The sequence below is a fragment of the Anas acuta genome, chromosome 24, assembly GCF_963932015.1.
Source record: "Anas acuta chromosome 24, bAnaAcu1.1, whole genome shotgun sequence".
Taxonomy (NCBI): Eukaryota; Metazoa; Chordata; class Aves; order Anseriformes; family Anatidae; genus Anas; species Anas acuta.
Window position 1 is genome coordinate 3,213,379 of NC_089002.1, and position 15,418 is coordinate 3,228,796.

At 58.8% G+C, this 15,418-nt stretch overlaps 1 protein-coding gene across 4 annotated transcripts in view; it reads right to left on the reverse strand.

The window, feature by feature from the left end:
* Nucleotides 1-615: 615 nt before the first annotated feature.
* CDK18 (cyclin dependent kinase 18) overlaps nt 616-15,418 on the reverse strand; it is a 40,680-nt gene continuing 25,877 nt past the window's right edge. For 3 of the 4 annotated variants that reach the window (XM_068660310.1, XM_068660309.1, XM_068660312.1), the window contains exons 2-16: nt 14,424-14,578; nt 9,916-10,061; nt 9,473-9,598; nt 8,223-8,279; nt 7,877-7,991; nt 7,637-7,731; nt 7,490-7,552; nt 7,231-7,354; nt 6,874-6,994; nt 6,510-6,607; nt 6,224-6,329; nt 5,962-6,004; nt 5,393-5,483; nt 4,920-4,997; nt 616-4,606 (exon numbers count right to left, since the gene is read on the reverse strand). In XM_068660310.1, coding sequence (XP_068516411.1) covers nt 4,572-4,606; nt 4,920-4,997; nt 5,393-5,483; nt 5,962-6,004; nt 6,224-6,329; nt 6,510-6,607; nt 6,874-6,994; nt 7,231-7,354; nt 7,490-7,552; nt 7,637-7,731; nt 7,877-7,991; nt 8,223-8,279; nt 9,473-9,598; nt 9,916-10,061; nt 14,424-14,578 — 1,453 coding nt within the window. In that variant the 3' untranslated portion in view covers nt 616-4,571. Of the gene's footprint in view, nt 4,607-4,919; nt 4,998-5,392; nt 5,484-5,961; nt 6,005-6,223; nt 6,330-6,509; nt 6,608-6,873; nt 6,995-7,230; nt 7,355-7,489; nt 7,553-7,636; nt 7,732-7,876; nt 7,992-8,222; nt 8,280-9,472; nt 9,599-9,915; nt 10,062-11,245; nt 11,333-14,423; nt 14,579-15,418 lie in introns of those variants that run through there. The other variant, XM_068660311.1, reaches the window with a different exon arrangement.

The window sequence follows — 15,418 nt, forward strand, 5'->3', positions numbered from 1 at the left end:
GGGGCATTGTCCCTTCCCCAGTCCCCCCGCACATCGTCTGTGGGCTCACACCATGGGCCTGGCCCCCAAAAATCCCACAGGTCCCCCCCGTGCTTCGTCCCTGGGTCTCCCGTCTCCCTGACCTTGGTGGCTGGAGCTTCCTTACTGCAGATACCCGCAGGGATTTTCGTGCTGGGTAGCCCTGATCTTGGGGATTTTTAGCTGCCAGAGCAGTGGGAAACAGGTCTCCCTTGTCCCTTCCTTGGTTCTGCCCTTGAGTCACTTTGCAGCCATGGGCTGGGCACGGCTGCCCTGTGGTTTATTTTTCTGATTAACTTATTTGTCTAGGCAATATTTGTCTAGGGCTTTAGGATCCACATAAGGGACAACAGAAACATTTCTTATTGCGCACAAGTTCCTATGGTGCCGCATTTCAGCTTCCTGCAAAGGTCACATAGAGGGAAACTCCTTTGGGGTTAACTCAGCACCAGCCCGGGCCGTTCGGCTGCAGCTCCCCTGCCACCCATGCGTGCCCCAGACATTGGGGTCACCCAGCTGAATCCCAAAACCAAAGCAGACCCTTCCCCTAAAAAAAAAAAAAAAAGAGAGAGAGAGAGAGAAAGAGAAAAATTATACCCTGTACAAAACTACCCTGTACTCAATAAAGTTTATTTTTCAAGCTTGGCTTTGGAGCATTCACAATACAACCGTAATAGAAGCCTTAGCAAGAAAATGAGCACATCACAAAATAGTCTATGTCACGTCTGAAATACAAAAATTGAGGTCTTTGTAGAAAATGTTCAGACACAAGATTGATAGATGGATACAATCCTTTATTCTTTTTTTTTTTCTTTTTTCACCTCTCCATTTATTCCAGAAAAAACTTTCTATATATAAAAAAAAAAAAAAATCATTGCTTCTTTTGGAATAAATCTTTAAAATCACTTCTTTTAAAACACATCTTCTGTTTGTACAACACGAGATAAATATATTATCGGTATTCTGCAGATGAATCACACCAGAGAACATTCACAGTACGCGGATCCTGGCCACTTGGGTCGATTTCTCCTGCGGGAGGACAAGCGCGGTGCAGAGGACGAAGGCAGGCAATGAGGAGAGCAGAAAGCGGGCGTCACAGCTTTCATACCCAGTGCCATTCTCCCACCTGCCTGTGCCTTTCCAGCCCCTGGGAGCTCTGGGCTCCTGCTTTACACCAGCCCAGCTCCCGGCCGAAGATAAGCCATGGGAAAAAAAAAAAAATCAAAGAAAAAAAAAACGTGAGAAGCTTGGGAAAATGGCCTTGCTATTTTTATTATTTTTTTTTTCATCGTGTGTAAGGGAGACAAAAAAATCCCCTTATTTTGTTCTTAGCCTCCACAATACAATGCAGGTTTGTTATTTAAAATCTTGCTGTAGATCTGCAAAGGGCTGGGCCAGGAAAGGCGTGAGTGTGTGTGTGGAGAGTGACATGCAGCCGCGCTGCCGGGAGTTTTATTGCTGCCCTGTAACACGGACCTTGCTTTGCACGTTACTTTATGTTTCTTTAACCAGCTATCAGCTGGAGAGATGCAATAACAGGCTCTTTCCCGAGAGCGCAGCCAAAACTCCATTTTCCACAATAACTGGTAAAAAAAAAATAAAAAAAAAATGCAAGGAAAAAAATGTCTGGAAGACAAAACAACAGCTTCCTTTTGTCAAAACTCCCAATCGGCGACGGGTGCCAGCTACTCTGCAAAGCGGCGGCCGGGAGAACCCACAAAATGACAAAAATTCCAGCGAGCCACAGACATTCCCAGCATTTTCATCAGCGCTACTTTAAACATCCATCTCCGGAGCCGCCTGGCGCTCCCCGCGCAGGGAAGGGCTGCCCGCGGCGAGCTGCGGCAGGAGGGGGCGAGCACTGCAGGTCCCCCCCTGGGACCCTAGGGGCTCTCCGGCCTCATAAACCCAGCCGGACCCCCTCTGCCCTTGGGGGGACTGCGACCCCTCTCCTGGAGGGGATTTGGCCGCCTGGCAGCGGGCAGCGCATGGCAGGAGCGTGGGCATCACGCAGCGGCCACCACGTGCGGGCAGGGCAGCGGCGGGCGCTCATAACTCAAACCTTGCTCGGCGGGGCACCAAATATTTACGCACGCTATCGTCCTCCTGAATGGGAATGAAATACCCTCTGAAGGCAGCGGGACAAAAGGGGTTATCTGAAATTTGGGCTGCTAGCAGCGCGCACGGGGCTAATAAATAACAGCGCCTCCACACAAAGAGCGCCTCTGGGGAGGATTTGTAGGAGGAAAGGCAAAGGCTGTGAAAGGATAAACAGCAGCTAGCAGGCCCTTTGTCTTCGTTATCTGATCCCAGATAAGGCAGCCCTGTCTACAGTCAGTGCTGGGCTTTTCCCAACCTTTCCCTCCAGCCGCTGCCCTGGGTGACCTTGCCGCTCGGCGAGATGCCTGTCCTACGGGGAGCGCGCTGCTGGGACCCATTTCCCAGGGGCTCAGCTTGCAGGCAAGAAAATTGCCTGAAGACAGGTCAAGCACATCCTGAATGGGGTTCCCGAGAGCAGGAGGAGAGGGTTGCTTCTCCCTAGCTCTGATCTGTGCTCAGGGACCTGGGCACACCAGCACCCGCAGGCAGGGGCACTGGGGACGCGGTGTCCATGAGCTGGCCGCCAGCTGAGCGGCCAATTTTGGGGCAGGAGCTGGCAATTCCGCACCACGGATCCCTTCCATGCAGAGGAAACTTCCATGTAAATGCCTTCGTGAAAGAAAAGGTGACAGCGTGAGAGTTGAGACTTCCTCCAGCCAACATCTCCCTCTGCGAGCCTCGCTACCGCCGAGCCCCTTGCAGCAGGAGCAGGGTGTAGGAAACCAGGCAAAGCCCTGCCCTCACATCAGGGCGAAATGCGTCACTGGTGGCTGATGGCTATTCATGCTCTTCCCTATCAAATGGAAACAATTAATGAACTATTCAGCCTGCTGTATGCTGGACATACCGAGAAGGGAACCGAGCAGGGATGGGCAAACCTCAAACAATGCAGACGTCTGGATGCTTGTCTAGGACAAACCCGACTTAACAGCTTTGGTCTGATGGGGGGAGCGCAGGGGGTGTCGCGGCGAGCACTGGCACGGGGAGGAGGCGCCTCCGGAAGCCCCGGGGTCTCCTCCTTTATCCTCACGCTTTGCATTCGCAGAGGATCACAGAAGAAATCCTGCACGCATGGCAGAGTGGAGAGGAAAGAGAGCTCCGAGAGCTCGGTGGGGAAGCAGCGGCGTGCGGCAGTCAGCGTCCCCAGAGCACTGCCCTCCCTGGCAGGGTGGCAGGTTAGGACATGGGCACGTCCCGCCAGGCCCAGCACCAGTCACAGCACCCACCAGAGAGTCCCAGCCGTGTCCAAGGGCTGCAGGACCCGCGGGTGGGAGGAATGGTCATCCGGGAGAGCCACAAAGGGGACGTGGATATTAAACAGAGGAGGCTTCCTGCAGCGCTCGCACACCTGAAGACATTTCAGGCTGGTGGCAGGCTGCAGGGAGAGGTGCAGCAGGGCTCCCTCGCTCGGGCTGGGTTTGGCAGGCTCCTGCTGTGCTCCGTTTGGCACCAGGAGCAGCCCTCGGCCAGCCGAGTGCGCTCACATCTCCACACGCACCTCGGTCCCGCGGCGGCCACCTGAGCCAGGGCTGCTGCGAGGTGGTGCTGGCTACGCACGGCGAGGCCAGGCAAGAAGGTTGGAGGGATGATTTGCTTCTCCCCGGGTCTATTTCTGGTCCCCACAGCTGAGCTGTGGGAGGTTTGGCACCTCTCCCCCTTCCTCCGGGTAGAAAAGCACTGCGGTGGGTGTGCGCAACACTTGGGTGCGGCGAGGCTGCGCGGCTCGGCTGCGCCGCGGGGCTCAGCGCTGGCACGGGGGCAGACGTGCTCCTGAGACGGCGCTGGGGATGGGGTCCCGTCCTGGTGGCCAAACTGGGGAACGCAGTGGTGGCAAGGACAGGGGGATGCTGGTGGAAGCCCCTCTGCTCCAGCTGCTCCCCCCTTGCCAGGATCCAGGTACCGAAGATGGGCAGAGAGGAAGGGGTTGCGCAGGCAGAGGCAAGGGCGCAGGAGGAGGGGGCTGCCCCGGGCTCGGGCTTCAGCTGCAGTCTCTCTGGTGCCTGGGGGTGCAGAGCAGGTTGTCTGAGCAAAGGTACATCTTCACAAACGCCTGCCTGGGCCGAACACGATGCAGCTTTGCAGACACCACCCTCTGCTCACCAAACCTCCCTGTGCCCAGCTCAGCCCCGCGGGCAGTGAGCGGCTCCCCCGGGGCAGGGCACGATCCTGGGCAATGCCAGGGCAGCTGCTCACTGCGGCACCTGCAGGGAGGGTGGCAGCTCGCATCCAACAGGGGCAACATGAGAACAAGGGGGGGAAAAGGCCCCGAGTCCACCAACAGCGGCTGCTGTGGGCTGTGGGGGCAGGCGGGGAGAGCCTGCGGCCAAGGGCGCTTCATCAGCATCGTCCTGCTGGGGTCGGCAGTGCTGCGGTGGGGCGGGTGGGAGCGTGTTGCTGTCTCCTTTCTCAGTGCTCTGATCTCCATGGTGACAAGGGGAACACGAGGTCCGGGTTTAAAATATGCTCTGCCGCCTGTTCTTCCCTCGGGCTGAGGAAGACAGAGAGACGAGGGTCAGACAGGTCAGACGTGAGCGGTGCTCGGGGGGCACCGAGCCCTGCGGTGCTCCGTGGGTTCTGAGCCTAAGGCCGTGTAGAAGAGGGAGCTGCGCCCCAGGAGCACCCAGGGGTGACTTAGGTACCAACAGGTGATGAGTGAGGATGCCTCAGAGGTAACTTGTAGACTAAAGCAGGGAGCAGGTTTGGTTTTCTCTTACGTGGGTACCCACTGGGAGTAACCCCGGTGCCAGCACGGCCTGTGGTGCCATCCAGGAGTGGAGTCAGTGCCATTTTCCCAGACCTACCTGACTGCTGAAAGGCTGAGCCTCGGTAGCCAGGGTCCTTCTGAAGCTGGATCTCCTTCAGGGAGAAGATGGAGACATCTGGGGGTAGAGAGAGAGGGGTAAGTCCGGCCAGCTGATGGGATGGGGGGAGCAGGAGGGATGGCAGCGCAGCAGCACGTCTCCGCAGAGCCTTCCTCTTGGGCTCACCCCTGCTCTGAGTCACCCTGCCCCAAAACATTTCTTGTTCTCGCAGCCCCCAGGCTCCCACCCCACCCTGCTGCAGCAGCGCTTGGCTCCTCTGCGCAAGAAAAGGCGAGTGGCAACCGAAAAGACCTGGCTGCAAACAACCACCCTCAGGCTGCAAACCGCAGTCCCCAGGCTGCCAACCACAGCCCCCAGGCTGCAAACAACCACCTCAGGCTGCAAACCACCAGCTCAGGCCCCACAGCCACCTTGCTCCACGTCCCCCAGGGCCGAGGGCAGTGCGCACTTACTGTCGGGCAGGAGGTGCACCCTCTCGCCCAGGCTCTTGAAGTAAGGGTGCCTCAGGGCTGCCTCCGCCGAAATCCGGCTCTTGGCTTCGTACTGCAAAAAGCCCCAGAGAAAGGCGGTTACATTCACACCGCGCGTGCAAAATGGCATTTGGTGGGGTGTGCACCATACGCTGTGCACACACCCGTGCGAGGTGTGCACCTAAGCAGTTCGATGTGCTGCTGGGTGCCGGTGCGTCCAAGCGCTGTGCACACCACTGGGGCACGCAGGCGGTCACCGGTGCCACTGGCGTGGGCACAAGGGACACCACACACGGTGTGACCATGGGAGTGCACTGCCCACATCACACCTATCTGGTTTGTGTGCCAGAGGACAGTGGGCGAAGGCTGGCTCAGCACCCTGATGGGAAGTGGTTTGGGACAGCATCCACCAGGCTGCTGCTGTACGGGCAGGGCTCGTTCTGCACTCGCAGCCCCTCTCCTGCCTTTATCCAAAATCAGTACAAGGGCAGCTGGAGCACTTTGCTCCACCAGAACCCCTCGCCAGCCACCTGGGCCGCTCTAACACTTACCAGAAGGAGGTTCATCAGCAAGTCAATGCCTTCTGATTCCAGCCTGAGGAAAGGAAGAAAAAAAAAGTGGAGCATTACTGCGCCCAGGACACGTCATTGTCAGAGTCCCTGCAGGGGACATGGGGCAGCTGGCACCTCCAGCACGTGGCTGCATTCGGCTGCTGCCAGCAGCACATCGAGGAGCTGACAGCAGCGTCCCCAGCTCCCGTTTACATCCCCTGCAACCCCAACATGCCTTCCATGCGGGTGCTGCGGGAGGTACCTTGGGGCGTGATTTATGAGCGGCTGGGCTCGGTACTGCGTGAAGTTGTAAGCCTTAAACTCCTCGTTGGATGTTATTCCCGGCCACGTGTCTTCTGTTGGGGTTCCTGGGAGGGGGAAAGAGGGGAACCTGTCGTGCTCACCGGCTGTGGGGTCAAGAACCACGGCAGCCCCCGGCCGGCAGCGCCGTGCCAGCTCCCCCGGGCGGCCGAGGCTGCGCCCCGGCCCCGCTGGCGCAGGCAGCCGCTGCCCTCAAGTGGGCGTTTGGGAGAGAGCAGCAGACTCACCCAGCAGCCTGAAGATCAAGTGCAGCTCTTCCTTCACCGTGGAGCCGGGGAACATCGGCCGGCCGGTGACCATTTCGTAGTGGATGCAGCCAACACCCCTAAAGCGCAGCAGGAGCGGTGGCGTTAGCGAGAGAGAAGCCCCAAGGATGCCCCATAACGAGGGCTGGGGCTGCTGGGGGGGGAAATCAGCTCTGACAGGCACAGCGAGGAGCCCCAGGGGATGCAGAACACTCAAGGAGAGCCCACCACCCTTTGGGACACCCAATGCCATGGGCACGTGCGGTGCCACACCACCAGCGGGATGGGAACGCCCGGCTGGGGGCTCGGAGCCCCTGGGGACCCTCGGTTGGCAGCCGTGGCTCACCACATGTCAATGGGCGTGGAGTACTCTGTGGAGCCCAGCAGGACGTCGGGGGGCCGGTACCACAGCGTGACCACCTCGTTGGAGTAGGTTTTGGTGGGCACCGATTTGGCTCTGGCCAGCCCTGAGGACGAGAGGGGTGGGCATGAGGGAGCGGCGCCTTCCCGCGGGGCCGCGTTTTCCCCAGAGACGCCTCGAACTCTGCCAGGTAGAAAGCAGCAGCCAGGCAGAGCCAGCTTCAGGAGCACACGCAGCATCTCGTGGGGGCCCTGAGCTGCTCATGAGGGTCCCCCCCATCCCTCCCCGCTCCAAGCTGCTGCCGGAGACCACCCGGCCTCTGCCTCTCCCCTGCCCACCGACCGAAGTCAGCCAGCTTGAGCTCTCCCCTCTCGTTGATGAGCAGGTTCTGGGGCTTGAGGTCTCGGTGCAGGATCTTCCTCCCGTGGCAATAGGCCAGGCCCCGCAGCAGCTGGAACATGAAGATCTGCGGGGGCAGAAGGGGTTGGCGCTCAGCCCTGGGGGCACAGGCACCGAGAGGCCGAGTGACTCCCAGCCTTGTGGCCGGGGAAGACCCCTGGAAGCTGGAGACACTTTGAGGAGACATCCAGGCCAGGCTCACCTTCACATTGTGCACATTCATCAGGTTCCCGCAGTTATCGAGGTACTGTTTGAGGTCGTTGTCCTGCAACGAGAAGCACCCATCGGCCTCTCCATCCCCTGCGCCCCGCTACCCGCCCGCAGGGGCGCAGCGCCCACGGGGACCCACCAGGTACTCGAAGACCAGGGTGAGGGAGCGCTCCGTGTGGATGATGTCGTGCAGGGTGACGATGTTGGCGTGCTTGAGGTTCTTCAGCAGCGACACTGGGGGAAGAAGAGGTGGGTTTGGGGCAGCAGGACCAGGGCACCATGCCGGTGGGACATCCCCGAGTCCACCCGCACGGAGCCAGCCCGGGACCCAGCGCTGTTCACCAGGGCTGTGACGAGGGAGAGCCCCCCACGCCCTCACCTTCCCGGATGGCCGTGCAAGGTGCCCCTTCCTCATGCTCCAGGCGGATCTCCTTCAGCGCAACGAGGTTTTCCGTCAGCTTGCTGCGCCCCTTGAAGACGGTGGCGTAAGTGCCCTGGGGGGGAGAGAGGAAATGGAGGGCACACGGGCCATTTTTTGGGGTGGCACGATGGTGATACAGCCTGTACCATTTGCAGGAAGGGTAATTTGAAGCTAAAGGGCTCAAGTCCACAGCAAGACTTGGTCTAAACAGTGCTAGGTATTAAAGATATTTGGCTCCATTCTGCCCTTCTGCAGTCCTTTTAACCTAACTTAAAACCTTGGGGAGGGTTCAGCATCTCCTTACCTCTCCCAGTTTGTCCAGTTTAACATAGGTCTCCAGCTTCCCGAAGCCGATATCCGACTGTAAGAGAGAAAGGAAAACGTCCCTGGGAGGGATCTCATCCAGGGAAGAATGAGTCTCCAAGGCCGTGGGGTCATGATTGATTTGGAGGCAGTTTGATCAAGGCAGGCGCCTGCACGATGTGGATTTGTGTCCTGCAGAAGCGGTGCAGGCGAGCATGAGATCCATCAGAACACCTCCACAGCTGATCATAAGGAGCTGACGATGCCCTTTCTGTTGGAGAAGCCCGCTGGGATCCTGCCGCCAGCACCCAGACCTTTTCTTGAGTGCTCTCCTACGTCCTGCCCTGTCCTGCAACTCCCCTCACTTCTCTGCTCCTCAAATCGAGCGTGAAAGGGACATTTCCCCATTTGGAACAGTGACTCTTTAATGTATTGCTGGGACCTGCTCGCCTGTACCCAGTGAAAGAAAGGGCAACCACTAAGGCAAGGGCTTCAGGTTTCGCTCCCAGCAGACCCCTTACCCTGCACTTCTCTGCGGGCACACAGACCCCTCGGTTAGTCCAGGTTATTCACGTGCCAAGGCAGGGGATGGCTCCCAGCACTACAGGCTCAAAGCCCAGGGCAGATCCTAGCTCCTGAAGCTTAAATAACAACCCCTGCCATGCTCTCCTCCCTCCCCACGACAGGCACACCAGATCGGAAGACACCTGCCGACACCTCGCCACTGGACACGTGCTTGCACGTTTGCCAACAGGACACCAGGTTTTTGTGCCTGCGTATGCTGCTGCTCTGCAGTAAAGAAACTGAAATGCCAGCATTAATGCAAAGGCTAATCCATTATTTATCAGCATTTGCATCTCAACCAGCAGAGGCTCCAGCGTTCGTGGCACTGCAGGAGGTTTCCACCTCCTTCCCCTGGAAGGGCGCCAGGTGTGCGCGGAGCTGGGTGAAGGAACGCACGGGAGGCCTGGGGATCTGCACAGCAGCGCGTGGATTTGCACGTGTAGGGGTGGCAGGAGGAAAGGATGAATGTGTGCATATGCACAGGGGCAAATGTGCATGGGTTACGTGGGAACGTATTGCTGGGAGTGCGCAGAGAGGGGTTTGCAGTGTGTGTGTGTCGGTGCAAGGGAGCTCGCACAGGGGGACGTGCACGGGGTGGGTGGTAATTGGCACGTGCATGTGCTGCGTGCTGCATGCACAAAGCAAGGTGCTGTGCCAGCACTGCTTGCTCTGCACACGGAGACTTACGAGGGAAGCCCGCCGGGACATCCTGCTGAGGGGTTTGGGGAACTCCGGGCTCTCCATCTGCAGCTTCTGCAAGAACTCGGGGGGCAGGCGGATGTCCATGGGCAGGGAGAGGCGCTTGCTGACATCCTGCAGAGAGGGGCAAGAGAGTAGGTGATGAAAGCAACCTGACGAAAGAGACTTCCAAGGGGCAGCACCCTCTATCCAGAGCTGATATCGATGGCAAAGAAACAGGGACACCCGTGGGACCCTTGGTCAGGGGAAGAGGGAAGGTGTGTGCATGCGGATGCGCTTGGGGCTTTGTCCGGTACCATGGACATGCTGAGCAAGGGCGTCAGGGCTCTGAGCCCACCAGATCCCCACGAATCGAGCACTGGCCCTTCCAGCCAGCAGGCAGGTGACAGCCAGAACTGCCCCCACCCCTCCTGCCCCCCAGCAGCACTTGCCTCCATGGAGAAGCGGCGCTGGTTGTTGTTGCGGTAGCGCACGGCCATCGGGGACTGGCCTTCCACCTCGGAGGGGGAGATGGGGGCCGTGTCGGCTCGGAAGTCCCTGCCCAGGTGCTCCAGCTGCAGGTGCCCTTGAGCCAGGTCTGAGGACAAAGAGAAAGGACAGAGAGCTGCTGGAGTGGCAGAAGTACCACCACGGCGCTCGTCTTGAAGAAAAGGGAGCAGGGCAGGGAGGTCCAGAGATGCTCCAGGGCCACAGGAAAATCCTTTTCTGTCTCCACACCCAGAGGCAATACCTGCTGCTTGCTACAGGCTCCTGGTGCATGGGCCAGCATTCATCTCAGCTTCCCAGCCTTATCTTCACTAACATCATCTTAGACAAAACACGACGTGTGCTATAGGGACACCTAGGTGCCTGACCACAGCTCTGGATCTGGCGGTTGTTTATTGCAAAACAAAACACTTAGCGAGATGTGCCATCACCCTGAGAAACACAGGAAAAAAAAAAAAAAAAAAAACCCTCTTGAAAACCAAACCAACCCAGAAAAATCACTCTCCTCTAGGGACTCCGGGTGTGAAGCCTCACCAAGCCCAAGAAACCCTGAAAGGAGCAAGAAATCGGAACAAAATAAGCCACTGAGCTCTCTCTGGCCTCCGGTTTGAGGCTTGCACTCAAAGCTCCTCACTCAGTAATTAACGGCCGGCTGGAAGGAAGCGGGTTCCCTGATCCATGGGGAGGCAACACCAACTGGGTGTACTGGGACGGAGGAGGCAGAACTGGGAGCTCTGGGATGGAAAAGGCAGCTCTAACTGGGCATACTGGGACGGAGAAGGCAGAACTGGGAGCTCTGGGATGGAAAAGGCAGCTCTAACTGGGCATACTGGGACGGAGAAGGCAGCTCTCTGTAGGCTGCGCAGAGCATCCCTCCCGCTATGCCTAGCACAGATTTCGGCAGCCGATCGCGGCGTGCTCGGGCAGCCAGCGATGATCTCACTGCTGAGGACGGGAGAGGGAGGGCCGGGACCTGGCCGCACGCTGCTCATCTGACGGATGAGAGGTGGCAGGCAAGTGACCTGGGAAAAGATGTGGTTTCCTGCCACGGGCACGGGGAAGAAGGGGACCTGCAAGCTGAGGGATGCGGGGTGCCCTCTACAAACAGCCCGCACCCATGGGAGGGGTGCAGCCCATGCCAGGGAACCCCCCAGCACCTGAAACCGTGCCAGATTTTGTAGCGGTGGGCAAGGAGGCACAGAGACACTGCTGCAGGGCTCCAGTCCCTGTCCCTTTCTGGCCATCTGCCTGCGCAGGAGCAGCTAGGAAACCTACCCTGAATTAAGCACGGGTACAGAATTAGCGTGGATCAATTAAACTGGATCAAAGCTTTTTAACTGGTTCGCCTCCTAAGCAAATTACCTGAAAGAAAACCAAAGGCCACTTAACGTCTGACCAGACTGGAGTTCAACTAATCCCACTTTAAAAGATAGTTTGGGAGAATTTGTGCCGGTTCCTCAAGCCCAAAGTCCTGCTAAAAGATGCAGCCTGTCCCCAAAAGGTGCAAGGTCTGTCCGAACCAGCCGCCCACCAGCTCTTCATCCACGAAAGCATCCGAGAAAAAGCCCAAAGGCAGAATAACAAACCGGCCTCCCAGTGCATGTGCAGGGCAACAGGACACAAAAAAAAAACCCTGAAAACTACCAGAAGATGAAAACAGCACCCAAAACTACACCCAGGACTCGCGGAGATGAGGGGAATGGTGCCCTAGGGCCAGAGGCAGGCTGGATGTGCCAGCCCAGCCCTAAAAGTTTCCCTGACCCTGGGTCCCACAGGTTGCCCTGGGTGCCCAGGACCTCTCCGGGTGCTCACGGGAGGGGATGTGGGGCCGTGGGCCGGCAAACCGAGGGCCTGTCTGGTTCTGCTCGGTGTTTCACGTGGCTTGCAGTGAGCCCTGGCACCCTGCGAATAATGAGGCTGCATGGGATATCAAAGCAAATTAAAGCGAGACCGCAGACACGGCGGCTGCCTTTGACGAGCCTCCTGCCTTTTTTTTTTTTTTTTAATAAATATATTTAAACACTGTCTCTGCCAAAACAAGCTTTGATCTCCCAAGGAAAGGGGCCAGAACCCTTCACTCCTTCCCTGACTTAGAACTTTTAATTACTTTGCTAAGTGTGAACCCTCCTCTCAAAGCTCTGTTGCGCTCTTGAGGCAGAGCTGGGATTATTCATCCTCCTTCCTCCCCCTCATCCTCACTTCTTTGTGGCCGTGCGCTCCGGAGGCCAAATTTTGGCTCTGATTTATGCCATTTGAGCTGGGAGTCATGCTGGCTCCGCAGCCGTTTTTTGGCCTCAGAGCACGGACCAGGCCGTGGCTGTTCTGGGGCAAAACAGCTCTGGGCACGGGCACGAGCTGCTGCTGAGCACCAAAAGCCCTTATCAAAGCCAGCCCCAACGCCTCTGCAGATCCGGAGCACAGAGAGTGCCTGGGGAAGGGCAGGAGGGAAGCCAAATCCCCCTGCCTTCAGCCTCCAGGGGAGCTGGAGCAGCCACGGCGAGGTTGATGCAGAGATGGTGCTGGCTTTTGTCGAGGTTCAGACGCTGCCCAGGGCCCAGCCTGGGCTCTCCATAACCCAAAACCTTTCCTCCACCCAAGCAGAGGCCGTGGTGGTGCCCGGAGCAGAGGCACGGCGGGGTGGGGGCACGCAGGAGGTCCCGGTGGGATAGCAGAGCTCTGAGCCCAGCACCCCTTCCCTCTGCGCTCTGCCAAGGTGACATTGTCCACGATGGGATGTGCCCGTGCCCGAAAGCTGTTTGTTTGCTTTTCCATTTGCTGGCTCTGCTTCTCTCGGACCCCCCCCTTTATCGCAGCGAGGTCGTGGGAACTGGAGGCTGGGGAGAATGGGGTTGGGGACCCCACCGCAGACCCTGGTGGTGTCCTCACCTTGTCCTCCCTGACTCTGTGCCCCCTGAGTGCTGATAACCTGTGATTTCTGATGCTGGGGGGGACACATAAAACCTGCAAACGACTCCCCAAGGGGCTGATGCCTGCTGTGAGCAGCACCCTTCATGTGCCCCCCTCCAGCCCAGGCAGCTCCCACGAGCTCCAAGCCCCCCAAGCAAACCCCGCAGAGGAGCAGCTTGCACATAAACCCCGTTCTCATCCCCTCCAGCACCCCCAAAGCGATCCTGCTCCCCTACACAACCAAAGCATCCCCACCAGCCCCCCCCTGGCCATGAGGAGGTGGGCACAAAACAGCCAGGAGATGCCTCAGACAGACGTGGTTACCGGGGCTCTCCAAAAACACCCACAGCAGTGGGACTGAGGGTGCCGTGGGGGTGACCCCCGGGGGCTGTTTACCCCCCAGGGAAAACTCAGGGGTTACAGCAGCAGGATGGGGAAATCGCCTCCCCGACAGCCTCAGCTGGCACGGTGGAGATAACGAGCCCGGGCTCAGCCATCCCCGAGCCGAGGTGCCCCGAGGGAGGCAGCAGCAGCAGCAGCTGTCAGCGCCCGGCGCTTTCTTAGCCCCGCACCGTTTTTATCCTCACGGCTTCTGCGCATCTAATTAAGGGCTCAAGTCTAATTATAGCCCCGGCTGCTTGCTAGGGTGTGAGGGGCGGCGTGCATGCGTGCAAGGAGCAGGGAAGGAGGCTGCGGAGGGGTGATGCTGAGGGTGCCTGGGGTATCCGGAGGGGCACGAGGGGTGCCAGGAGGGGCAGGGATGAGGAAAGGCAGCTCTGCATCAGGTTTTTGCATCTCGCCTTCGAAGCAGGCTCGCTGGCAGAGACGAGCCCTCCCTGCTGGGCCAGCCACGAGTGCCAGGCAATTACAGCACGGCCTCGGCCCCTGCTTGCAGCACAAGTTTCTAGCAAGTGTGGCTGCAGGGCGAGGGGAAAAAAAAAATAAAAAGAATAAAATAAAATGTGGACGTGACCCCAGCGGAGCCCAGGGCAGCAACACATGAACGGGCTGGCCCGGACAGAGCTGTTTTTTGCTGGGAGGCAGCAGCCTCTCCCATGCTGTGCCCGCAGGAGCCCAGCCTGCCCCAGCCTGCCCCCAGCACCGCTCAGCACCGCTCGGGGAAGGGCCGAGCACCGCTGGGTATCCAGATCCAGCCCTCAGCATCTCCTGCACCCCAAAGGAGGAGAAGGCTGTGGGCTTAGGAGAAAGCTCAGCGAGCCCCAGGTGCACCCCAGGAGCCCTGTGGACAGGCAGCGAGGTCTCAGGATTTGGTGGCAGCGGGTGCTGGCAGCAGTGGGGTCACTTTGGGGGGGCAGGAGGAGATCCCAACTCTTTCACGCTCTTGCACCTTAACCACAGAGGTGTCATTCCTCTGGGCGCTGTGCAAATACCTGTCCCTCCTCGGGACTCGCCCTGCGCAGGCAGAAATCTCACCACAGATCGGGTTTAATAACCAGGTGCTGCTAATCCTGCCGCGCGGATGGGGAGAGGAGCGCAGACAAAGGGGCAGCGGCTTTCCACGCGCCGGGGGCCGGGGGCTCCCTACCTTCGTTCCTCTGGTTGTTGAGCTGGTTGAACTGCTCCGTGAACTCCGTCAGCGACTCCTCGATGGTCTCCGTCCGAGGGACCGAGAGCGAGAACCTCCGCTTGAAGTTTTTCATCTTGTTCATTTTACCTCGTGCCCTGAGGGACGGCAGAGCCCTGCGGGGAAGGGGACGGAGCTGTTTGCGGGGTGCTGGGGGGGGACACAGACCTGCAGCCCCCCTCCTCCAGGCATCGGGGCCGGCAGCACCCAGAGCTGCGTGCCCCCCTGCTGGGATCCCCTGGGCATCCTCTGTGCCGGAGCCACCAGGGGAATCAGGAACCTCGTGTCACCGGGAGCTGACCGCGGTCAGGAGGTGCACGGGGCTTTTTCTGAGCTCATTGTCAGAGCTGAGCCCAGGGCAGAGCTGTGGACACTGAGTCACGGCTGTCAGCGCGGGGCATGCCTGAAGAGCGTGCTTGGAAACTCCAGGAATGCCTGGAACGGGGAAAAACGTGGCAAAAGCAGAAGGAAAGCAGGAAAAAAGAATAAGCAGTGGGAGAAAAGGCACCTTCCCAGGCAGTCTCATCTCCCTGCTGTGTCCTTGCACAAAGCCCCCCTCTGAGCCAGCAGCAGGGTGCTGGGGGCAGCCAGGACCAGCAGGGGGGTCCCTGCCCGGGGAGGTGCTCTGAGCTCGGCTTGCTCACAAGCTCTTCATTGACTCAGATCCGGTACAGGCGCTGGAATCTCCTTAGCTGGAGATCTGATTAGAGCAATAAACCCCTTAAACAAAGAAAACCCTCAAGGGACACATGGCGAAGCGTGCTGTGCCTGAGCAGCCCCACGAGCGGGCTGAGGGGGCTCTGGGCATCTCCACCTCGCCCTCCGTGGCACCAGCACGTTCAGGACTTGTTCCTCCTGCCAAGCACAGACCTGGCAAATGGCCATTGCTCCCCAGGGGTGCCAACATCGGTCTTGCCCCCAACCAGCCCTCGCAGACTCCAACCCATCTCCCAGGG